Source organism: Crocodylus siamensis, chromosome 5, assembly GCF_052110815.1.
Source record: "Crocodylus siamensis isolate JL-2025a chromosome 5, ASM5211081v1, whole genome shotgun sequence".
NCBI lineage: Eukaryota > Metazoa > Chordata > Crocodylia > Crocodylidae > Crocodylus > Crocodylus siamensis.
In genome coordinates this window covers 8907249-8932830 of record NC_143399.1, presented here as the reverse complement: position 1 = coordinate 8932830, position 25582 = coordinate 8907249, and the positions used below count along the sequence as shown (strand labels likewise).

General features: G+C 40.9%; 1 protein-coding gene across 3 annotated transcripts in view; it reads right to left on the bottom strand.

Annotated features, from left to right (window-relative positions):
* ZFYVE9 (zinc finger FYVE-type containing 9) overlaps positions 1–25582 on the bottom strand; it is an 81725-nt gene that overhangs the window by 31361 nt on the left and 24782 nt on the right. For 2 of the 3 annotated variants that reach the window (XM_090049214.1, XM_090049216.1), the window contains exons 3-8: positions 16989–17093; positions 13759–15866; positions 7715–7814; positions 2973–3149; positions 2217–2386; positions 1343–1466 (exon numbers count right to left, since the gene is read on the bottom strand). In XM_090049214.1, the coding sequence (XP_089905340.1) occupies positions 1343–1466; positions 2217–2386; positions 2973–3149; positions 7715–7814; positions 13759–15866; positions 16989–17058 (2749 nt within the window). In that variant the 5' untranslated portion in view covers positions 17059–17093. Of the gene's footprint in view, positions 1–1342; positions 1467–2216; positions 2387–2972; positions 3150–7714; positions 7815–13758; positions 15867–16988; positions 17094–19857; positions 19949–25582 lie in introns of all 3 variants that reach the window. The other variant, XM_090049215.1, reaches the window with a different exon arrangement.

The window sequence follows — 25582 nt, the reverse complement described above, 5'->3', positions numbered from 1 at the left end:
ATTGCTGAGCCTGTGAGATTTGGCTTGTGTGCTGCATTTAAGTGAAGTTACTTGTTTCCCTATTTATTCAGAAGGTTTAATAATTGGACTAGCTAAACAGGATGAGGAAATCTGTTTATGACATGGAAGTGTTACTTGCTTTCTTATTTTTAACAATATTGTGGATAAAGATTCTTCCTGTTTAAATAACAAATATGCTGAACAAGCTAAAATTTTAAAGAAGAATTATGAAGAATTTTTTTTTTAAAAAGAGCTAAGCTTAGAAGTATACAAGAAGTACTCTCATAAACCAAACCAGGGGGTAGAGACATGTTTATTTTTTCCTCTCTGAATTCTCCCTCAAGCTCTCTGCTAAGATACTGCATTCCCGAATGTGACAGCAAATACCCAAAGTTTCACTGCAATGCATGGTACTTGTGAAGTCACCAAATTCTGTATTCTGGGATACCTTCAATAAAGAAGAAGCTCCAAGAGAATTTCATGAAGGAAAACATGAATATTTATAAAACTAATTAAAATACTTCTCTGTGTTGAACATTCCCTGCAGTCTGATTACTGAGGAATTGAGCACACATTTCTAGGCTCAGCTTCATTTTCTTTATTGCTCTGCATTTTAATTCTCGTAGTATTTTCATCATCTTCAGGAAGTTTTCCAAGGGTGCTAATATGGAAGAGGGGCACTCTCTTTAAGGTCAAGCCAGCCTATACACCTTTACTGTGGGGACTGCTGGTGCTTTAAGAACAGCAAAAGAACCAAGGTGCCTGGGCTTCCTGGCATGAATGCAGCACTGCTAGCTTAAAATTTTTTGCTGCCAGAGATACACCAGCCACCCAGAGGAACAGAAGTTCTGCTGCCAGAGCTAGTCCAAACTGGGGTTTTGCTGGGAAAGCACCGTGGCCTGGAGGTGTGCTCGGCTCACATCCCAAGACGACACCACTCTGCCAGCAGAATTTTAGTGCAGATGAGAGCTCAGATCATGACAGAAGTATCCATCATTAATCACTTCTGCATATAGCACGCATCCAATTTTCTAACCAGATGTGATATCCTGAATTGTAAAATTGCTACCAATGAGCCTATTTCTGCATGGTATGCTGCCGTGTTATGAACACAAACCCAGGCAAACTCAGGGAATGGAAAAACTGGCAGGGCACTCTATCCATGCAAATCAGTCATGCCAAGAAGAAGGGTATATTAGCCCAGTCAGAGCCCTGTGCTTATGTACTTATACTGCTTCCAACACCTGAGCTGTCCAAGGTTTTTCTCTGTGTCACTGCACTATACCATGCAGATATAGCCAACAGTCGCAAGCAACTGGTCATTTATCACTACAGCCCTCACCTCCTTTTACTCCAGTGGAGATGAGAATTGGAGGAAGACCATCTTCAGGGATTAGATTCATCGCACTGCCAACTGGACTGCCAACCTGAGTTATACTTCCCGAGAACGCAGATGTGTTATCAGTCTACAAAAAGCAGAAAACAATCAGAACGGACATGGCATTACAGAACAATACACAAGAGCTGGGCAGGTGTCATCCCCAGGACTGTCTAGCTTCCGTATACACATTACACTGACAGACTCCTTCCAGATACAAAGTATGCTTGGAGAGATCCTGCAGTTCCTCTTGCTGTCAACATATGGAACCCATTTCCTCATAACACAGGAAATAAAGCAATTACAGTTCCACCAGCAGTTCTGACCTTTTTTGATTCCACTCAGGTGCTGTAGCACTTACAGCACTGGCGGACTGCATCTGAGTTTTCAAGCATAAATCTCTTTTTAATGAGAAAACGCATCAAACAGAAACATTCTTCTGCCTTAATGCTATGACAAGCTCATTGTTTCAGGCCCCATCTCTCCTGTGACTTAGCTTTATAAAAGATCCATATTACACAAAACACACTTTGCACACACACAGATGTATGCCAAAAGCTTGGAAACCACCTTGACTAGCAAGGCCCTGAATTATAACTTGTGCACTTAGTTACTACAGCATAACAGCTCATACATTCACAGCCACTTTCAAAAACAGATGCCTAGATTCAGCCCTCTGCAAACATGGACCCCTGCCACATACATGACTAAAATAAAACCACAAGCTCAACAGACTTCCCATAGTGATTTAATTTAAATTGCCCCAATATGCATTACATCATTCAGAGCCACAGAAACCATGACATTCTGAACAGCAAACAGCATAAAGTTTCCTTACTTCTGCAGATGAACTGTTGTTGGTCACAGGCTTGGATGGATCATGTGACACTGCTAAGGTTCCTGCAGGAGCTGTGCCAGCCACTGTCAATTTTGCCGCATCAGCCACTTCCCCATTAGGTAATATGCCGTCAGCAAACCAGACACGCCTTTGTTCTCTAGGTTGTGCCACTAGAGAGAAACAGAGTTCATAATCTCATGACAACATGTGAGCGATGCTCTGCCTCAAGCAAAGTGAGGCTGATTTGTTCTAATGTCAAATGTAGACAATTATAGCTGGGATATATCAAATATACTTTCAACAGAACAGTGTAAATATTTAACACAAAATGAGCAGGCACTAGATCGGCACATGGGAACTCCTACCCAGAGCACAGGTGGGAGAAGCAGACAGAAAGACAGCACCAGTGCAAAATTATTATAACCAGAGACTATGAAAACAAGACATAACTATCTAACCAATAAAAGAAAAAAAGTAGATATTTTATCATCTATTGGACTCAGTAAGGTAATTTCTACATATATAGCACTTGGCAGGAACTTCATCAGTATAATTAGGAGCATCCATCTCCGTGTGTTTGGAAATCCCATTCTCACACATATTTCCTGTCTCCTTTTGCCTCATCCCCACAAGACATGTGATTAAGTTTCAAAAGACGTTAATATGAGTGCTCCATTCATGCACTCATATTAACATCTCATCACAGCTTGTTCAGAACAAAAATGAGATATGGGGGGGGGGAGGAAATGTTCTTACCTTCTGTGCCAGGGTGTTTTAAAACTCCCACAGGAACCATCACCGTGGGAGGTGGAGAGCTCAGTGCTCCTGAGGCCTGAGCTTGCTGCAATGGAGGGATAGTGGAACAGTATTCAGCAGGATTGTTAGGGTTAGGACTCTGGCTTGAGGCATTCATCATGTTCTCCCAGGCTTGAGCTACAGTAAACAGAAAAGCAGAAATGAGATCATACGGTAACGTTTGTGACTTTCATAGATTTTTAGGGTTGGAAGCAACCTCAGCAGATTGAGTCTGACTCCCTGCCCTGGGCAGGAAAGAGCACTGCAGTCAAATGACCCCAGCTTGGTGCTTGTCCAATCTCCTCTTGAAGACCCCCAAGGCAGGGGAGAGCACCACCTCCCTTGGAAGCCCATTCCAGATTTTGGCAACCCACATAGTAAAGACATTTTTCCCAATGTCTAATATACATCTGCTCTCCACCAGTTTATGGTCATTGTTCCTAGCAACCCTAAGGGGTGTCCTGATAAACAGAGCACCCCCTATTCCTTGCTGCCCCCACCGGTGAATTTGTAGACAGCTACAAGATCCCCGCTCAGCCTTCTTTTGCGGAGGCTGAAGAGATTCAGGTCCCTCCATCTCTCCTCACAGGATCTTACTTGTAGGCCCATAGCCATCCAAGCAGCCCTCCTCTGGACCCTCTCAAGGTTATCCACATCCCTCTTGAAGTGCAACGCCCTTTCCATGATGCTGATTAAGTACATACTCTGCACCATCTCTAGGCTTTTCTACCTGCCATGTTTATTCCCCACCACCCCCCAGCCACTATTTAAAAGTATGCCTCTATACTGAGACTGTAACTAAGGAACAAAATGCATAACGAAAGAATACTGGTATCCTGTGATCTGAATTTCAGTTCCATGGCAGGATAGTCACATGGTTTGGTCAGAGCTGCCTAGTTCTTGATCCCTCAATTTTATAACTTCTTCAAACGTTATTTAAAAAAAAAAAAAGAAAAAAAAGGAAGAAAAAAAACACAATGCCAATCTATTCAACCCCACTGAGTTGCATGAGGCTCTATAGACAAACAAAGGCTCACTCCCTGTCCCAAAGATGTTACAACCTATACAACCCCCAAACACCAAATTTATTCTTTTTTGCAAACAAATGAAGCATATTGTACTTCCTTATATTCAGAATATTCTAGTCTACATCAACATGATCTTTTCTAAACCATGAAAAGGTTTATGCTATGAATTTTTAACAACGGGGCCTGAGCTTCAACTCAAAACAAATCCATGATTATGCAACACACATAACTTCAATGTCAACGATGTCAGGAGCAGAACAGGCAGAACATTTCTGTGATGCTACTTATTTTGGGGTGTACAGAGGGAAGGAGAATTCAACAGGCAGCTCAGCTGTACAAGGTACCAGGTGATCTGAATGTGCAGTTATACACCCTACACCTTCAAGTGAGTGCACAAGCATTACCAATAACTTCATAGTCAAATAATCATATATATGTACCCAAACATCTGAAGGCTCTCCAGCAAACCGCCATAAGTACCTGAACCAATGCAATATTCCAGCTCACACTTCTAAAACGTTTTGGAGTCCTCTGAGGGAAAAGGTGCTAGAGAAACTAGAATATACGCAAAATCTTTAACAACAACAACAACAAAAATAGAACGTCAAGAATACGATAATTCTTTATCGCATCAGTTCCCCAAAACAATACAAAGTCAGTGAAGAGCTCTGGGGCCTTTTCAGATATTTCAATTTGAGAAGAAAAGTGAGGCAGTTTATTTCTAAAAAGTGATTAATTACCCACAATATGGGCTTTGAGAGAAGAGACACATATATACATACATGCATATATACATACATATCTCTCTCTCTCACTCCCTGGCATTCATTTGTGACTATGTCCACTGCAGGATAAATTCCCTGTTCTGTCTGAATCCTCTATTTTACTCACTGCAATCTGTGCCAATTCTGAAATAGCTATCAATTGAAAATGCCTTTCCAGTCAAAGCAAATGTCAAGAAACACAATTAAACAGACTCTATATAGGGATGAATGTCAGCAAACCAAAAACTAGTGAAATTCAAATCAACTAAGCAAAATAATGATATCTCAAGTTCGAAGAACGATGACAGACAACAGCTTAACATACCAGCAATGGCCAAACATCACTACAAAGTGCTCCAGAAAGGACAACAGCAGAGGCCGAGTTGGTCCAGGGGCAAATATACAACTAGCACACTAGCAGCGCTCTCGCTATAATAATCCCAGCAGTGTGTCACTGTTCTCTACCACTAATGTGTATCCATGCTGGCAACAAGACAGAAAGGCTTTTAAAAGGAAATCATTATAACGTGATCAATTTTACTATACCTCTTTACAAGAACACTTTTGGTTTCAACTAAAATATTTTCAGGTTCCTCCCTTCCCCCAGCTAGAAATAAATCTTACCTACCAGCAACCAGAGCCAGAACTTATTGGCCAAAACTTGCACACCTCATTGTTCTTATACATTTTGAAATATGACAATTTGTCTACCTCCACGGTCCAAACTCCTAAGCACCTTTACTACCACAGACATGCTTGACTTCCTAGATACTATTATCTACAATTATCTATTTCCTATCATGGTACAGCCTACAGTGGAAAATGTTAATATTTAATATTTAGCACTTTCTTAAAATTCCTGCACAAACACTCACTAATTAATCTTTCATAGCTCTGAAAGAGATAAAAAAAATATTCCTATTTAACAGCTGTTGAATCTGTGCACTAAATCTGAATGCAGGAAGCTAAGCACTCGATTCATGCAGCTGTACTCAGCACCTCCAAGGGAGAATCAAGCACTTGAGAAAGTGTTACCAAGCCACAACATAGAGGCAACCAAAATTAGTGGACACATTTAAGAACCTGGGCTAAATACCATCATAGATTTCAACAGCAAAAAAGATCACTCCGATCATTAAAGTTCAGAACTCCAGGATGTCCTTGGTTGAACTAGAGCTAAGGAGGGATATGAAAAGGGTCTATAAAAGCATGCAGAGTATGGATAAAATGCATAGGGTACTGTTATTCACTGAATCCCAGAATTAAGGGACACTAATATTAACAGGAGACAAATTAGGAAGTCCTTTTTATGTAGCATATAGTTAACTTCTAGAACTTCTTGCCAGAGCGGGTTGTAGAAGCAGATGGTATAGCCAAATTCAGAAAGGGACTAGACACACTTATGGAGGACAGGTCCACTCATAGCTATTACACAGAACAGTCAGGCATGCATCCCTAAAATGACGGTGGATGCCAGGAAGGGTGTGACAGGGGATGGATAACTTCAGATATGTCTTGTTAATATCCTCTCCCCCTCCATAGCAACTCAAAGATACAATACTGAACTGGATGAACCACTGGTCTGACTCAGTATGGCAGTTTTTAAGTTCTTACAGCACTTTGACCTTTTCTTAATCCAATCTTGATTTAAATGTCCCCCGTGACAGTCACCCCTCCGCAACCCACAAAGTTGTTACACTGGTTAATTAACCTCAGTGTTAAAAATCTGCACTTACATTCTGAATATGTCTACCTTCCACTTGTAATCACTAGAACTTCTATTTCCCATATAGGACCTTATAGACAGATAAATCCTCAGCTGTCTCCTCAATAACCTAAACAGACAGAGCTCCTTGAATCCCTCATTCTAAAGGCAAGTTTTCCAATCATTTAATCAGTCACACTGCTCTTTCTTGAAGCCTTGCCAATTTTTCAATATTCCTTTTGTATTGTGTACACTAGAACTGGACAGAGTATTCCAGTAAAAGCTGTACTGATGCCAAATACACATCTAACCTCTCTACTCCTATAGAATAGCTTATACATCTCAGGGCTGCATTAGCTTCTTGGCCACAGTCTCGCAGAGAGTTCATGTTCAACTTATCATGCAGTAATATGCCCAAAGGTAGGATCACAACTCAAGGTACCAGTGCTCTGCCCTTTAGAACATGTGCCTCTGAAACCAAGGGGTTAACAATAACAAATCAATTTTAAAGGGCCAGCTTGTGAGAAATGAAGCAGCATCCTCTTGTAAAATAAGATTACTTTAATAGTTTCCTTATTGTACATAGTCTGTGAGGGGACACAAATGAGGGTTTCTTCCCTTTGGTCTCTTGCATGTGTATTACAGGTAACCCACAGTTAAGAAAACAAGAATAGAGCTACCACCATTGTCTTCCATGCAAAACGAGTTTTTTGCAAGCCAGGCATGGTGCTTCGCAAAATAAACTGAGTCTTGAGGCAACTTTATCAGCTCATAGCTTTCCCTAAGCACATTTGGTATGAGTCCCCGGCTCCCAAAGGGATTCTAAGTCAGTCTCTCGAATCTGCCATTTTTAAATGTTTGCCCATACACGCGCAATGTTTTGAACTGGCTAGGAAAGGGGTCAGCAATCTACCGTCCATGGACCAAGCCGCTGGATCCAGTCCTGAGTCAGGAGGCTCCAGTGGCATCAGGCAGCATTCACCAGTGGGGCGCTTTGGCTGCATTCAGTTGTGCCACAGGGAGAGGCAGTTGTGGCAACTAGGTCCTAGTGCCCGCCTTCCTTGGACCTGAGCTGGGTCATTCCAGTGCCCACCAGAAGCCTGCTGCTGTCTCCTGGACTAGGGCAAGCCATGCCCATACATACAGAGGCTGCTGGCCAACACAAAGCCAGGGAAGCCTTTACACTTAGACCCTCTTTCTACTTACCATTCATTAGTACTGAGTGGCAGATTACACACACTCTGGCTTCTTTTCGGTCCATGTACAGCAACTTGCATTTCAAACTGCAGCATGCTGCACAAAAAACCTGGAGATAAAGAAAAGCAACAAGAAAGTTACTCTGCATCTATTAAAAGGTGAGCCATTTATATAGATACAATCATATACAAAGTGTATATAGTGCATTAGGAGGTGCAAAATTAAGAGTTATCAATACATCTCCAATAGACCCAAAGTGAAACCGATTTAAAAAGTGCCCAGCATTGGTGTCTAACTTCTTGTGCCCTACTTTATGTACACCAACACAGACATCCACCCCTTAATCATCCCAAAGACATCATTTATGAATGTAGGTTTTGAGACGAAAGGTAATGAGCCAATAAAATCCTAACATATTCAAAAATCTTCCCTGTTGCTAAGAATTTATGCATACTGACCTAGAGAACTACATTAATAACTTTCTGGAATTAACCACATTTAAAGCACACTTGGTAAGGTACTATATATAGCAATGTCTTTGGTCAGTGGTTAATCAAATACAAAGTGAGGAAGAACACAGGTACAATCTGAAAGAGGGGACAGATGCACTTCCTCTACACTAGGGAAGTTTGCCGTGCTTCTCCAGGAACACAAATGCTTTCAAGTGAACCACTAATTTATAAGAAGGCGGTGCATCCACTGTAGCCACTTAGCCTAGCTCTTGAGCCTTTCAACATACTGTACATACACATTAATTGTCAGCCCTGTGATTTCAGGGGACTATGAGCTTCTATTCAAGTTCCCACACAGGGACTTACTGGAACAGTGCTTACCAAAACTTTTATAGGATGCAAACCACATAGGCTAGTATTTTTCAAAGTATGAAACAGCAAGAAATTTTGCTAAATTCAAATTACAACAGTACTGCATGTTTTTAGAAACAACAAAAGCCTTAGAACAGCCGATCAACTCCCACATGCATAATTGCAGAATTTTTGTAGCTCAAAACAAGGAAGCCATCAGGAGTTCAAATGCCGCAACATACTACACTCACTTAGGGGGAACACAGTGGGATTTGTGCCTGGCAGACCAACCACACTACTGGGCATGCATTTTCAGCACTTTTCTCCTAAAGCAGCACTAATAATTCATTGACCCTGCCCAGAATAAAGCAATGCTGAGACTTGTTCTGGGGAACTCCAATCCTTAGCAGCATTATACTGTACTACACCATTTCAAGGACCTGTCTGCAAAGAAAAGATGTCTTCTATATGTGGCAAGACCCAGGGGCCTATAATCCCAAAGTCCCCCAGTAACAGACCTGATCCTAGGCCAGGGGTGTGGAAAATACGGCCCGCAGGCCAGATCTGGCCCACCAAGCACTTCCCTCCAGCTCATGGAGGACCTTCAAAACCCAGGTAATGGCAGCTGCCTCTCAAAGTCTCTGGTAGCACCACCTGCCGGTTGCAGCACCTCAGGCTGTTTCCTTGGGTTCCAGTTGCAAGGCAACCAACCCGGACCTCAGCCTGTCCCAGCTGGCCTTGTCCCACCCCTGGCTCAGGCCAGGTTTGCAGCTTGAGAGGGGCGGGGGGGGGCTGGGCCAGAACCTGTGGCGCCGGTGAGGGGAAAGTGTCTGGGCCAGCTTCTGCTTTGCTGCACAGGACTGGAAAGAGGCCTGCCCTACAGGTTAGCTCAGGAAAGCGGCTGCTGGGCAGGCTTTCCCCATGCCGTGCCGCTCGGGCTGTGTGGGATAGGGCTGGGCGGGCACTGGGGAGGGGAAGCAGCAGCTGGGCCGCAGCTCCAGCCCAGTCAGCACCAGGAAGGAGAGGTGGCGGCAGAGCCGTGTGCCGCTCAGGATGGGACAAGCCCGGCTGGAGCAGCAGGGGCTCTGCTGCACTTTCCCCCTACCTGCGCCGGTCAGTCCCGAGCGGCACACAGCTCCACCGCTGCTTCTGCTGGCCGTTGGCGACCCAGCCGGGCTCATCCCATCCCCAGCAGCACGTGGGAAGCCGGCTCCAGCCACATGCACGTGGGGAAGCTGCCACTTGATAGGGGACAGGATGGGCTGGCTGGGCTGCACCGGTGTGGAAAGCTGTGGCTGAGCCCCCTGCAGCCCAGGACAGGAAGGGTCCCACAGCACTGGAGGGGGCTGTGCTGGTGAGGGGACCTGGCCCTGGGCTGGCCACAGGGGGGGCAGGGCAAGGATGGGGCAGGACAGATTCTGGGACAGATACGGTGAGCAGTGCAGTTTGGTGTTGGGTGGGTGAGTCTTACAACACAGACCACATAACAGAGCGTAACTTTCGGTTTCAAGGCCACCTCTCCAAAAGAAGTACTTCCGGGGCAAGGGGAGGGATTTCTGGTGGCAAAGGCGGGGTTAGGGGGCGGGACTTGCAGTCCCATGATGGCAACCAGGGGGTGGGGCAACTAAAGGGGCAGGGGTACCCACGCGGCCCTCAACAGCTCACCAAAACTCATCAAGCAGCCCTCTGTCCAAAATAATTGCCTGCCCCTGTCCTAGGCAGACTATTCTATAGTATTTTTATGTGCATTTAAATAGAGTCAATATTTTCCTTATATGTGCCTGAGGGCTACTATCCCAGCGGTGTATGAAGACACCAAAGAGTTTGTTTCATGCAAAAAGACAGTGAAAAGCTTAGAAAACTTACAAACCAGCAACTGCACAAACAAATCTAACATCAAGTAAAAAGTTTCAACTTCAATCAGAAGTACTTTAATTTTAGATGGTTTCTTATGCTTAATAAATTGCATTTCTTGTACTAATAGACACTTTTCTTTAATCCTACATTTTTTCCACTGCACCTGAAAAATTAAAAATTTTACGAATTTTAAAATGCTACATGCAAGACCCAGTTTACATTATGACAAAAACATCAGAAGATTCTGCTATAACAGATAAACATGATAGCATCTACCGACATCCTAACCCAGTTAAAGGAACAGTTTGGTCACACATCTACAACTAAAGCTTTTGGCTATGTTGCAACCTGGTCACTTAATTCTATTGTCACTGTAGTGTACAGATGATACCCAAATACAAGATAAGGCTACGGTTAAGTACAAGGTGAGTCAGAACATTAATTTTGTAACCAAGATATTCTTGTCTCATTCAATTCCAGCTATGTCTACTTACTGATACTTTTATTACATTTTCAAAAGTAAAAAAAGCATGTAAATATTGGTATTCCACCTAGGAAAATAAACTGGAATTCTTCCATAGATATGAAACATGTTAAAATGTTTTAGCAACTTGAAGTTATATAATCTGCTTCCAAACTTCAATCCAAGAAACGCTACCAGCATCGTTTTGTGACAAATATATTTTTAAATATTTTATTTCATTTCAGCAGTCTGGGGTGAAAACACACTGGAAGGTTCAGTTGTAAACTAGGAGGACACTGAAAAAAAAAATGCCTTCAAAACAGTGCAGAACTAAACTAATTTGAATAGATCTGGCATTCAACTGAGCTTTTTTTTTTATATAATGTTCTCCAAGATTCACATGTTGAACAGAAATGAATAACAACAGAACAATGACAACTGTTGTCATTCTTTAACTTACCAATACACCTGCAGTGTGGGTGCTGCACATAATCAAATATAAACAGCAGTATAGACCTGGTAAAGTATCTGCTAATTAATTAGTATCTCACGTAACAGAAAGCAGCAGCTCATATAGTTGCAGCAAGTTTGCAGGATACTGTCAGAACTGTCTGCAGGGTTTCTGTTTGTTTTTCACCTTTTGGTGAAGGGAAATTACAATTATGGTTGACAGTACAAAGCTGAGACACAAACGCCCCAGTGATTCTACACATGGATATATAAGATGATTATTCAAAAACCCAAAATCTAAAAATGTAATGGTTTTCTAGTAATTTTAAATTTTTTATGTTATTATATAACATACGTGTCAGGGTCTTCTATATAATCTAAAGTTTTAAGAGTAGCATCCTTGTATTCATGCAGGCATTGGACCAGATGAGCCTGGAGCTCCCTTCTAACTATACAACAATACGTTTGGTTTAGAAATACACGTTTAATTTCAGCTCTTGCCCTAAGGTTCCATTGATTTGCCTAGTTACTGAGCTGAAATTAAAAACTGAGACATTTTCTTGAGTCACTGACTCTTTTTAAATTAGTTTTGTTAAACGAAGATGCTTCATTTTTACCCAAGAACACCATAATAGTACATTTTAAGGGGAAAACTATTTGTTAAAATTCAGATTCCCAAAACCTTTAGCCTTTTTTCTATGACTCAGACTGCTGACACCATTATGTTGATTTTTTTAAATTCTACACAGTGAGCACTGAATCCAAGCAAAGCAACTATTTTCTATAAATCAAAGGAAAAAAACAAAAAAAAACCCCACCTCTGTTAACCAATAGTTAAAAGTAGTTTGAAAGAATCACAACAAAACTAAAACATGGGAAAATACTGAACATGACAATGCACCCCTTTACTTAATAGCTAAATCAAATACTGATGAGAGACCTAACTCCTTTTTACTGATGTGAATTATACAATTCTTACAGACTTTAATGGGAATACATTTAAATTCAAATACTAACTGAAAGTGGCACCAGATTTAGGGGTTTACTTTATATGGCACAAGTAGCTCACTGGTATCTCTATCACTTATGACTTAATTCCTAATCATTTCTGTTCTAGTACTGACTGGTTTGAGATGTTATCTGGTACTTATTTTGAATGTATGTTCACCCAGTCAGAACTGCCCTCAGTGAGATTTTTCAAGCATAAAAGTCAAGGGAATACACAATGACTGTGAGCACAACTTATTTAAACAGTGATTTGAGGAACACATTCAGTGCTATGCATTTTAGCTGCTAAGTGACTCGCCTCATCCGCTTTGAGAACTCGATGCTTTCTACGATTCCGCTTCCAGGAGCAGGCAGAATAGGAATCTCTGCTTTTCTGATAAATTTGCTTCTTTGGGGTCCTCTGTCCCGGTCATTCTTCTTTCTTGTGCTCTTCTGACACCTCAATTTCTGATCCAAAGCCCTCAAAAGTCAGGGGAGCTTTCAGCTGACTACAGGAGGCTTAGGATAGGCCTTAAATAAGCCAAAGCTACTTGAATACAGTATGCCATTTTCTAGTATGGTAATGTTTTGCTTTCATCTTATTTTTTAAGTTATTAATTTATCAATTTTGAATAATCAGATGCATTTTTGTGGGTTTCCTGTTTTTAACAGTATCTGCCACTGACACGTTTCAGGAACAAAATATCTACGAATATTTTATGACTTTGTTATTTTATCATAAAAATGCTGCAATTTCATTTAAACCAGGACAGACCTATCTAAGTTGTATGGTATACACACATATTTGTGAGTTTTTACTAATGAACAGCCAACCATGCACATTCAGCAAAAAACATTTCTTGTACAGTAACAAATACATTTACAATACTCTCTTAATTTGCTTCACTATGAAAGTCCTCTTATCAATACCCATCTCTCCATCAGCTTTTGGAGAAGCTAACTATGGTTGATATCTTCTTTTAAGAAACAAAGATGTATGTTTTTTTAAATAATATATGGAGCACACAGAAAGTCAAAATAAGAGAATGAAGATTGTCAGCCATGATAACCAGCAGAAAAACTGGCAGTTTGGTATCTCACATCTAGTCCCCACCAACAGGTTTCACTGTTGTTAATGGAAATTACTGATGCAGGGTTTCTGAAAACTAGTTTCCTGTACTTAGCTAATTTATAGTACTCCTACAAGAATCCAATCAATGTCTATTAATGGCTGCAATCAACTAACAAACTACTTTTAAAGGATACTCACTGTTATTACCATAAAAAAATATTTATTCTCTGCAGGCATTGAATACATAAGAGTTTAGTGGCCATTTTTTTTTTTAAAGAAACTAATCAAGCCAACTGGATTTTGCTTTACAAAGAGATACCAGAGGCAACTATAGCCAGTGGCCTGCCTACTCCTCTGATCTGACTTTTCCCAGCACCACAAGTAAGGGAGCCTAGGGCTGTGTCACTGAATATGAACTTACCTTCCCACAAGCTCTGCAATGATGCCTCCTTTTGGTGAATGTAAATCTGGCCTCACATTTCATGCAGTTTGGCGCTTGAGAATCTGGAACCCAAACTGGAGCCACCTCACCCAAAGTAGTAAATGGCTTTCTGGTGGGAGCTCCAAACTGACCAGCTCTGAGATCATTATCTGGACTATCTGGGGCTACTGCAAGGCACGGACTACTAGAAACCCCAGACTCATACTCTTCTAAATGTTCCCCGTTGGTATCAGCAATAGAGGTATTTAACGATGTCTCACCAGGAAACATATCTGTTGCCAAGGTTTCCCCTAATTTTGCCTTACCAAAGACATTTTTATTTTTAATATTACCTCCAGAGTTTGGGGGAACAAGGTCATTCTGTAAATGGTCCGATAATGGCTTTGGAATTTGCAATTTAAGATTTGTAGGTTGTTTGGGTCTTGCACCACCAAAAGGAACACTGATAGGCTGCAGATTAGTTACTGTTTTTGGTGATGTCTGCCCTTGCACAGATGGTACCTGACTGCAGAGATTATGCAAGTAATTTTTCTTCATTTGGTCATCAGTGCTGTTTAAAATGACACCACTCCCTTCCGTGACCTCATTTCCTCTCTGTTCATAAACATTAGTGTAACATTCTGACTTGCTCTCCTCTATCTCCTTTTCCTCTGTCACTGAGTCTTCCTTGGAGGGTAAAGTCTTTGGAATATGAGCAACAATTGGGTTCTGCATTCCATAGGAATCACAACCATTAGACAGAGAGCTCGCTGCTGACGTACCCATAACATCAGAGAGACTGGACCCTTCAAGATCATCTATACAAGTCCCCTTTAAGTCCATGCCTGCCTCCATCATCCCATCTCCGCCTTCTCTACTACTACTACAAGCCTCCTCAGGCTGTTTCATCTGCAACAGTCTTTCATTCTCTCCAAGAGTTTGCTTATTATTCATCTCATTCACTTTAGTCAATTCCCAATTAGTCATCTCCTGAGATTCAGGGAAACACTCTGCCACGCTCAGCAATTCAGTCGTGCTGAGAATTTTTTCACATTCACTGACTTCACTTTCAACAGCACCAACATCCTCAGAGGCAAAACATTCTGTAAAGTGTTCACTGTAATTGCCACTTTCAGACACATTAGGCTGACAAGTCTCAGAGAGCCCAGGTAGCCTAGATTGAAACTGTTCAGCTGTTTGTTCCTTTGTAGCATCTTCTACAATGCAGCTTCCATTGCTTGAACCAGGAGAAGAGTTTTTAGCTTCCAGATCTGTTCTCTGAGCAAAGCCTTTGTTAGTAAAATCTTCAACCAATGCACAACTTTCTTGAGCTTTAACGGTACCATCCACTGGCCTCTGCAACAAGGTCACAACATTTGTCCCTGCAACTACTGACGCTGAGAACAGAGGGTCTCTACTCTTATTAAAATCATCCTTTAACTGAGAGGTGGAGCAAGCAACAGACAAGCTTTCAGAGGAAGCACTAATCAAATGTTTAACAGAGTCATCCTCAGTGTACAACTGATCTGACTGTACTCCTTGCTTCTCTGTAGCTGTATCTTTTTCAGTAGATCCATTTACCGTAACAGTAAACTGATCACTCTGTCGGTTTTCATTATCCAGTGTAAAGCTAATAGTGTCCATTAGAGACTGACTGTTGTAATTTTTACAATCCAACAAATCATCACTTTGTAGTGTCCTTTTGTCACAGGTATGCATGACTGCCACCACTAAAACGTTTTTTTCTTCTGGTAAGCAGGCTATATTTCCACATTTGTTTTCTCCTGTTTCCAAAGTGTTATACTGATCATCCCAATTACTATTTCTCTTAATTAACTGATCATCTACTGTTGCCTGGTCATCAATCCACATGGTTGGGGTCTCTGGGTTTATGCTAAGTTCTTTTCCATTAGCACAGTGGTCCCCTGCTCCTGTTGATGTGGTGGCTGAATGAGCCAGGGAAAAAGATTTTAATCTTTGTTGACACTCATTAGGAATTGTAGCATCATTCGTGTTGGTCAGAGCTGGATTAAATGAGAGACGATGAGACGGGGGCTCTAAAATCTGATTCCACTTTGCACCCAACAATGTAGGTGAAACAGCATCATCTGAAAAAGTAATGGTTTAAATATGAATACATTATACACCCAGCACAGCAATGCAACTCTCAGCTCTATAAGAGTTTCTACCCACGGTTCCAGTAACCGTTATATGTAAATGAAACTACTCCCAAAACACAAATACACAGATGTTTGAATATTAGTACAGCAGCAAAACACCTCTTGCAATACACAAGCATGGTTAGTCAATAGCTGTTGTGGTAACTGCATTGAGATCCTGGAACAGAAAAGCATTTTAGCTAGGACAGGCAAAGCTAACTTACAGATTGACACTTCAGGTAGTAAGAAAGGGGAGAAGGCCCAACACAACTACAAAATATTTGGCTTCCACCAGAGCAAATGGAGGAAACTAAATCAAGCAGAGACTTGATACTTTGAATATACAGTAAAACAATGAACAATCCCAGTCCACTTAACTGTATGTCCAATCAACTGCATGTTCCTGCATGCTGGCACAGGAATCAAAAAGCAAAAAAGCCTTTGTTAACCACACCACCCCCAACTCAATCCATACAGAATTACAAGTTCAACATCCAGGTACCTTGTAAGCAAGTACTTTAAAACACAGTGTTTCCTATTATACTGTATTTTCAGGCACGCTTTGGAAGCTTCCTGATTAATTGCATGTTTTTGTAACTGAACTGGGATCACCCCAATTAGTGCGGCTGGTCAGCTTTCTACTGTGACAATCTTCACTTTGTGAAGTTTGTGCTCTGGCAACAAGGTCACTGCACTCAGGTCTCCTAACAGTGCAGAAGAATGTTTAAATACAACTCTTTTGACTGAATTGTTAAAAATAAATTGTGTAAATACTTTGATCCCATTAGGCTTTGTAAGAAAAATTAACAAACTCAGCGAGTCTGACAACACACTCATTCAAAGTTCTTTCTGTCAGTGAACAGCTATGAGCAATACAAGATATATAATACTGGCAGAAATACGGGATAGATGTGATGAATGGACAATGTCCTCTGACAAGCAAGCCACATAAAATTCACAGAGAACGCTGCAAGTTATAAGATCGGTCTGCAACTCATGAAAAAACAAGGTGAGGCTTCCCCTGATACAAAGCATGAGCATTTAACATTATTTTTCAAATAAATCACTCACCTTCATTCTGTTCAAATTCATCTAGAACCTTATCGAGGTTATATGCCTCTGCTTGGAAATAGTTCTCCATTTGTCAGGAAATGCCTCCCAGTTCCTTGCCTGAACCTGTCAAACAATAGAACGATATTTCAACATGTATTCCCTGATTCAACAGAAAATAATTCCCTTATAAATCTATTTAAAATCTAAACATATTGCATTCACAAATCCAGGGCATTTTCCAGTGATCAGAACTCCTTCTGCTCTGCAACTAGTTTAATCCAAATTAAAGGCTTCCCCCAAAATTAAAGGCTTCCAAATTAAAGGCTCGGTTAGGATTTTTTTTTTTTTTTTTAAAAGAGCAGCCTTCAAAGTTTACAAATTCTGTAATTTGTTGAAATGTACATTTTATATGTCACAATTAATTGTTAAAAAGATAATCAGCTACTTAAAAGGACATTTAAAGTAAACAAAAAATAAATAAAACCAACATGCCAACAGGAACAATTTTAACAGTAAATTGGTTGATGCAGGCCAGGTGGCTACAGCAACAATATTGTTAACATCTGAGGAATGTATGTTTATTTTCATATGTTGGCTGTCAGTGAAGCTGAAAATATCTTCACCAGAACAGAAAGAATACCGAACAAGGAGAGTCAGCAAATTCAAGTCGTTTCTAAGTATGCTTCACTCTACACCATACAAGACATTATATGCAAGACTCTCTCTGCTTATTCAGAGCATTTTTCGTTTAATGGAATGTTTTTCAAAGCTGCAGAAATACAATGACTTCCTTGGCTTAAGAGAGATTTTTCTTTGGGAAGTGGCAGTAAGACATGAGAGGAGTGCAGGACAGGAATATTTAGGCCTGATTTCTGTGGCTTAGAAAATTGCCAAGTGTCCTGAAGAAGTCAAAGACTACATACTAGAAATTAAAACGTACAATGGTCTGGTCCTGCCAGTGTAAGGTTGGTCCTTGCAATACTTAAGCAGGAAACTCACTTTTTCTATCTCAAACTTTTATTTTCATTAAATAAAAAATAATAATCTGATCCCTTTTTCATGAGTCCCATAAAAGGAGGAATCTTCAGTTTGTAGTTCCTGGCATCAATTTCTACCTTACCTGAAAAAGCAAAGAGTCTTTTCAGTCCTCTGATTAGCAGTCATGCTGTAGTCACATGCTGTTGTCAGCATGGCTCTTCACCAAAATGAAAGGCAGTGTTTCAAGGACCTGTCTCAACATTTGCCAATTTTTAAAAGTGGATAATACCACATCTGCATTTACATGGAACAATTAAAGCTGATAAGCTCAATATTTAGCCTATTAAAAGTTTCAGAGATCCAAGGACGGTGCTAATGGAAGCTTCTTATTTGCTTCATCAATGGTCTGACTCCTAATCTGATGAAGTAAATGAGTTCACAAAAGCTTGTGCTCCGGCTTATTTAGTTTGTCTCTAAAGGTGTATATCTACAGTGCTTTCTGACAGATCCCTAAGATCATCACAGTAGCTTTCAACAATATGCCTCCATTTGGTTATAAAAAAAAGGGTAAAGCAACGTTATTTAGTGAACTACACACTCAACTGACACTGGGAAGATCTGGGTTTAAGGTTTCATGATGAGCTTTGGACAAGAAATTTTCTTCTGTCTGTGCCTGTTTTCCTATATGCACAATGGGGACATATGCACCAACTCAACAATCTTTCATTCCAGAGGTGCTTTAAGAATGAATTTTTGTCAAGTGCTTTGAAACAAGGGCTGAGTATGATCTGATTTTGAATTGTTCCTGATTTACTAGCCACTGCTTCCCTCAGAGAAAGGCACTGGGACTCCCAGAAAAAGCCTATTAAAAAGAGAATAGTCCCAGGATAGAAAGGAAAGTAATAAGGAAAAAGGAAGAATAGAAAAGTCATTTTTCTATAAGCCTCACATATCCAGTCAAGTAACACTTCAGCCATGGCAACACCAGGAATATGATCATTTTGCTAATAAATGATGCCAGTAGTGAGACATATTGATCTAGTTCTGAAACATTAAATCTTAATCTAGTCACTTTCACCATTAAAATGTGCACCATAGTATGTACACAGAGCATTTAATTTAGCTTATTATCTGAATATCAGTTGAAGCAGAATGGGATGAATGGGGCCTTTATTCTCCCCAGAATTTGTTTCAATACCTGTGTGAAAAGGGGGGCACTGGGGAGTGTCATTTTGAAATAGGAAATAGCCTGATAATTACCTCCGCTCTTTTAATAACAGCAGGCTGAGGGGCTTAGGACTCACTCCACAGTACAATATCAGCTGAGGCAGAGAACAATTATAACAATGTTACAATCTAAAGCTGCATTTCACTTTAACCTTTCCCTCCAATGCGTCTCTATTTGGGGAAACGTATCTCTTAGAAACCTGCTGATTAAGATTTTTTTTTTTTTAAACTAGAATGACATTAAACACAACATTGTCTTTAATGTGGATGACAGTTGTTTAAAGAACACATAGAGGCTAGGGATAGAAGTTACATATAAACTAGTTAATTCAGAAACTGGTTTAAACCTGTAACAGAACAGAAGTTCAGTGAACATAAACCACTTTCAAAATGGCTGACACTGGTTTAAGATAAGCCTGGTGGAATGTAGTACCAGACTTAACTGATCTGGGTCAAACTGGTTTATGAAACTTCTGTCCCAGACCCCTTCCTGGTTCAAGTTAAATCATAGTCCCCCAGCATCCCAGCATGCTTTCCAGCCCTGGGCTGGGCTGGGCTGTCTGCTCCAGCAGAGAAGATTTGGGGGCGAGGAGGCAGGGACTGCCCCACCCATTCACCAAGGCAAACCCAGGGAGGGGGTTAAACTTCCCTTCCCCTGAGTACAGAGATTCTAAAAACTTACTGCTGGCTGTGAATGTGGACAACAGATCCCAGGCACCTGGAAGCAGGAAGAGGACATGATGTGGCAACCCTGCAGAGTCCTTCAGTTGTGACTGTGGATTGCAAATCCCAGAGACATTGTGGGGCAGGAGAAAGAGGAAATGTACACACATCCCATGCTGGCTATATGCCAGAGAGCCATGCTCCAGCACCACCACCCCCATCTTCTGACCTAAGCCACTGCAGGCATGTGGCTGCATTTCCTGAATCAAAGGTAAATGTCTGTCCAGTTGTTTGTCAGTTTAATCTCTGCAGTTTAGACTAATCTGCAAAGACTGAACTGATTCAGCCTTGGGTTTTTTGACTGTCTCTACTTAGCCTAGCAGGACAGAGTTAATGCAACACCGTAAGGGCAAGAAATCAAACATTTAAATGTCAGTAAATGCAGAATTACAGTTTATAAACTCAAACTTGGCTTTGATTCCTGGTGTTTATACCTCAGCGTGACCTCAGTTATAAATATATCAATATATAATACAACCAAAATGGCTTATTTTACACTTTAAGGACAGATATAAAACAAATCAGCTTAAAGAAAAATCAGTTCAACAGCAAGTTATGAACTCTACCAGGCATGAGCCCACAAAACCAATCCATCAGAAAGATTATGGGTTTTGCCAGGAAATCCAGAGACTACAACCATGATTTCAGAACTTCCCAAATCTGCCCTGGTGTACTGCACTCCCCCTGGCTGCAGATGTAAGATCACCCAATATAAGAGGTAAACAGGTACATGACTACTTCATCTACAATACTTAGACATACAAGAAGTTATGTGGAGCAATGGAAGAAAAATAACTTTAAGAAATGGTTCACTCTCAGAGGCCTGAAAAAAGCTCAGCAGTTTTCATTCCAAACAGGCTTCCTTGCAGCAGCTAAAGTCTTGCTGTGCAGATTTAGAGATTTGCTTAGAAGCCAGGTTTTGACTTCCAACAGCTTGTAATCTTGATCCCTATGGACGCTCCCTATAAATCAGCGCATTATTAGGCTGCCTAGCACACCCACTAAGTCCATGCACTTGAAACCTTTCATAACAGTTTTCAGTGAAACAAGTGATTGCAACAGACTGCATAGCTTCTTAAACTGAACATTTCTAAATTGGTTCTTGGAGGTTAAGGAAGAACAGCTGAACTAGTTCAAACAAAACAGCCAGCAAAACGCTACAGAAGTTCCTTTGCACCTTTTCTTCCCTCTCATTTCAATGTCTTTATCCAGATCACCCAGCGAACATTCAAAACAGATGTCTTTACTAAACGTGTCAAAACACTTGCCTATCTTAATCCAGATTCCTCCTCAAAAATTCACATCTTGTATGAAACACTCTACAAATCACTGACCAAAATTAACTCAATTATTCAGACTATTATTCTATCCAAAGTATTACACATTTCACATCTGGACTGTCGGCATTTAATTGAGACTATGCTGGATCAGGCCCAATCCTGCAGGTAACCATGGGAGAATACTTACTCTGATGCCAAGCCCCACTGAAGTCAGCAAGTTTCCAATCCACAATGTATAAGCACTTGTGAACCAGGGCCCTTTGACAAGCATCCGCTATGACACGGGTGGCCAAACTGTGGCACAGACAGCCTCTGTGTGGCATTCAGCAGACTGGGGAGGGAACGGGCAGCACAGTGGCAGAGTGTAGGAAGCAGAAAGCAGAGCAGCCAACTGGGTAGAGGAAAGGGAGCAAAGCGACACCCAAGAAGAATGTGGGGCTAATGTGTGGCTCACCTCCCAAAAAGGTTGTTCCCACTAAGCTAGGATTCCTTTTTATCAGTGACGGCATGAACAACAAACCTCCTTGAAACCACTACTTTCTATTTTTTCCTGATATTTAACAATAGAAGAAAGAGTTCTTGGGTGCACAAATACTTCTGTTGTAGGCTTGCTCAGATGAAATGGACTGTAGACACTGATTTATGTATTTTTCCTAAAGATGTTAATAAATCACTGACCTATTAGCTAGTGGGGTGAGGAGAAACATTTCCTAGATAGTCTCTGAAAACATATTTTATGCGGCTTGGAAGCATTCAAATCCAATTACTCCATTCTGAAAACTGATCAGCATGAGTAATGCCGCCTTTGAAAAAAAAAAATCACAATAAAGGGAGTAGTTTGCAAATAAATACATATTTCACCAAGTTTAAAGCCTAAATATTAAGAACATCAGAACCCACCTATTCAAAACTTCAGTTGACTTTCCTGAATTTCACAGTCCAAGCAGAATCACACAAAGTAGACAAAGAGCATTAGAAAAGACCGTCACAATGCAATTTTAAGATTATTCCACTTAATAGGTCATAATCAAATGCACTGTTTTTCAACCTGTGACCTGGTTGTCCTTTAAATGAGCTCTTGCTGCCTACACAGCTATTTACCAAAAAAAGTCTGTTGGAAATCCTAAAGTCTAATATGATCACATAATATTATTTAACAAATAACTCTCTCTTCAAAAAAACAAAGAAGTGAAACCACAGCCTCAATGCCCTTTTCCTGACAAAAGAAGTTGAGTGTTCATACTGCAAATGGAAGGCAACACTGTTCTTAGCTCAGTATACCCTCCCCAATGCATCTCAGCTTGCCTGGGATCAAATATTTCACCTCTGTATGGTCAATGATTAAAGATGGAAGTGAAAACTCAAATGGCTGTGTACAACATGCCACGGTGAACTGACAGATGTGGTCCCTGGGGTCTAGCATTTTATTTTTATAAAATCTTTAGCCTTCTGCTAGAACACACTTCACATATAACAACAAAACAAGCCTCTGTTCCTTGCTGCTGCCTCCTATTCTAAAGGATAGCCTAGCATTTAAGAGGTTTGTCCATAGATTTGGAACACCTCTTGACTGTTAATCATATTAGTTCCACACAGTGCTCCATCGCAATACAGACTCACGCCTTTATAAATATTTATATATCTAGGGAGAGGCACACGAGTGCCTCCACAATTTGGATTTTAGAAAACTAAGGATGAAACAAGTCTGAAAAGAGAAGACTCCAATTATATTTTACCCTGCTTGTCTTCCAAAAAATGTTCTTTGCCCAATCCTGTATATCCTTAATCATGTAAAACAGTCTCTCCAATGAGGCTGTTAACACACGTAGTCAATGTTTGTGAGAATAAGGGCTTGACAGATGGGACTATCTTGGTAGACAGCAGAGGCAACAGGAGATGCAAATAAGGCAGGGGCTCTTCACTAGTCACTATATTGTTTCATTTAGCAAATTACAATAGCCAAGCTCCTACTAAACAAAGTGGATCAGGGACATTCGGTCCCATGTATCTATTCAAATCAAAGCAAGTCATATGACTCAGTCAATACACAACTTTGATTTTCTTCTTCAGTAAAATATTTCTACTAAAGATCTTTGTTTAGCTTATTACCTCTTCCTTCGTATACATCAAACTGATATTTGGAACTGCTGCTGCAACCTGAACAATCAAGTGTATTAGTGTAATTACATAAGTTGAAAAGGATTGTCTTCTATCAATCTGCACTTTTTAAAGAGTCACACTTAAATGTTTTATCCAAAACATCTTCAGTGGTTCAAGCTTAATGTACTTTATTCGTTACTGAAAAAGAATAATAAATCAGGACTAAAGAAACTACATACAATGGGCTATGGCACCGAGGAAGGAGACAGTTTGTAATTTACTGCAGCTGCACATACACATTCAAATGACCTGGGAGAATTCTCCTGAGTCTGTTCCCTTGTTAGAAAAAACTTATCCAGAGATGCCTGAACAGACATTCAAATGCTGAGGCCCTGAAGAGCAGAGAGCTTGCAGTGCTGATGCTGCACAGGTAGGGAGCTCCCACGCACACAACTCAGCATGGTCCGTAGGCTCCCTCAGTCCACCTGGAGACAGAACAGCAGCAATGCAAAGGGCAGCACTGATTGAGTCAGTCTGCTCAGGGTCAACCTGAGTCTCCCCACAAAGCATAAGGTGCCACTGTGAGGGTGTGTGTTCTGCCCTCTGCTCAGCTAGCACAACAGAGACCAGCCTGAGCAACACACCATCTCCTGGTGGGAGGAGGATCAAATCACCCTGAGCACTGGAGGACTGTGCTGTGGCGTGTCTTCTCTCAGAAGGGTAAGTTGTACGGACAGTTGCTCTCCCAGAAGAATCCCTGGTTGTTCCCATCTTATTTTTCTCCTCGAGGGGCCATTTTTGATCTGGGATAAAAATCCTTAACATCTGTATACTTGTGGTTTCTCCTTGGAGAGTACTGACTCTCCAAGAAGAAAATGAATATCTGTATGTGGCCCGAGCCACTGAAAAGATGATTCAAACGCCAAACCAGACCCCCAAACCGCACAGCTTGGTCCACTATATCAAGATACAAGATGGTTAAAAAGAAAAGAAAAAAAAAAAGAAACCCTATTTTTGCATCCTGAATTCAGTGTTCATCAATATTGGTACCTACCAATTTCTGAACCACCTGTTCCTGCAGTTTTCATAGCCAACCTTAAATTTATTTTTGTTTTCCTTCTTTCCTTTTGAAATGGTCTGGGTTGAAAAATGAGTTTAAACTGAGATACTTATGAAAGTTATACTGAGTGCAAAGAGAACAGCTAGGCAAATTGCTGGCTAAAAGCTTTGTGGAAGACCCCTCAGACCTACCAGACGTACCACCCACAAATGCTGATCAGTAGCACTTGGTGTTCCAAACTCAAATTTACCACAACTGAAGAAGACCGTCTCAAATGATGCTTCTGTGATGCAGGCTGGGACCCTCAAATCACTTACTGTAAATTCTGTCTTGGACACTGAAAGCTAACAAAATAATCCACTGCATCAATCAGACAACTTCCAAAGCCCATCCACTACACTGGGACATGTTACAGGTATAATTTACAAAGTCTGTGTTTACTGATCAATTTGCCAAATATACATAGGATGGCAAAGACTGCTTGGCATCTACACAAGTATGTTCTCCTCCTCCCGCTCCACCACTCTCCTTTAAAACTTATGAACTTATGTTTGTTCCATTTGGTCAGTCTGGAAGACTGAAGTGATCACCAATATCCATTGTTGTGTATGCTTTTCACTCACTGGGATATAATCCCCAAAATCCTTTTTATGTGGTTTCAGATACAAATCCTTCTTCAGATAGAGGCTAATCTGCCAGTCTCTTAAAACTAAATACTATGAAGAATTATACACCTTGTCCCCAAAATGCAACAAAACAATGAACACTTCCAAGTACTTAAAAAAAATGTTATTTGCACCACAAACTCACAACTGCTTAAGTATAACGTATATAAAATAATATAGTCACCAGTGTGCAGGTACTATATACTGAAGACAAACGTTTATCAGTAGTCAGAAAGAGGACCAAAAAAACCGATTCTCACACCTCCCTAAAGCTAGCTATGAGTCTGAACAGGTTACTGTTGGTGGTTGCCTTCCAGGAAACCAGTGCTGTGCTATTCTGCAGCTTCTAAGTAGGTGATGCCGTGTGCCAAGAGATGCAAGAGTTGGGATTTTTTTTCATTCCTGACAAAGTAGCAAGATTCATGTGCATCCTAATCTCTTGTGATACGGAGTTCTAAAACCCAAGATCCTCTGCCTGGTACACTCTGCCCACTGCCTCCAAGAATTTTTCACTTTTTGGACTGGCAGCCTCAATGTTTTCAAGGGTTAGTCCACACTGTACTTACAAAAGGGTTGGTT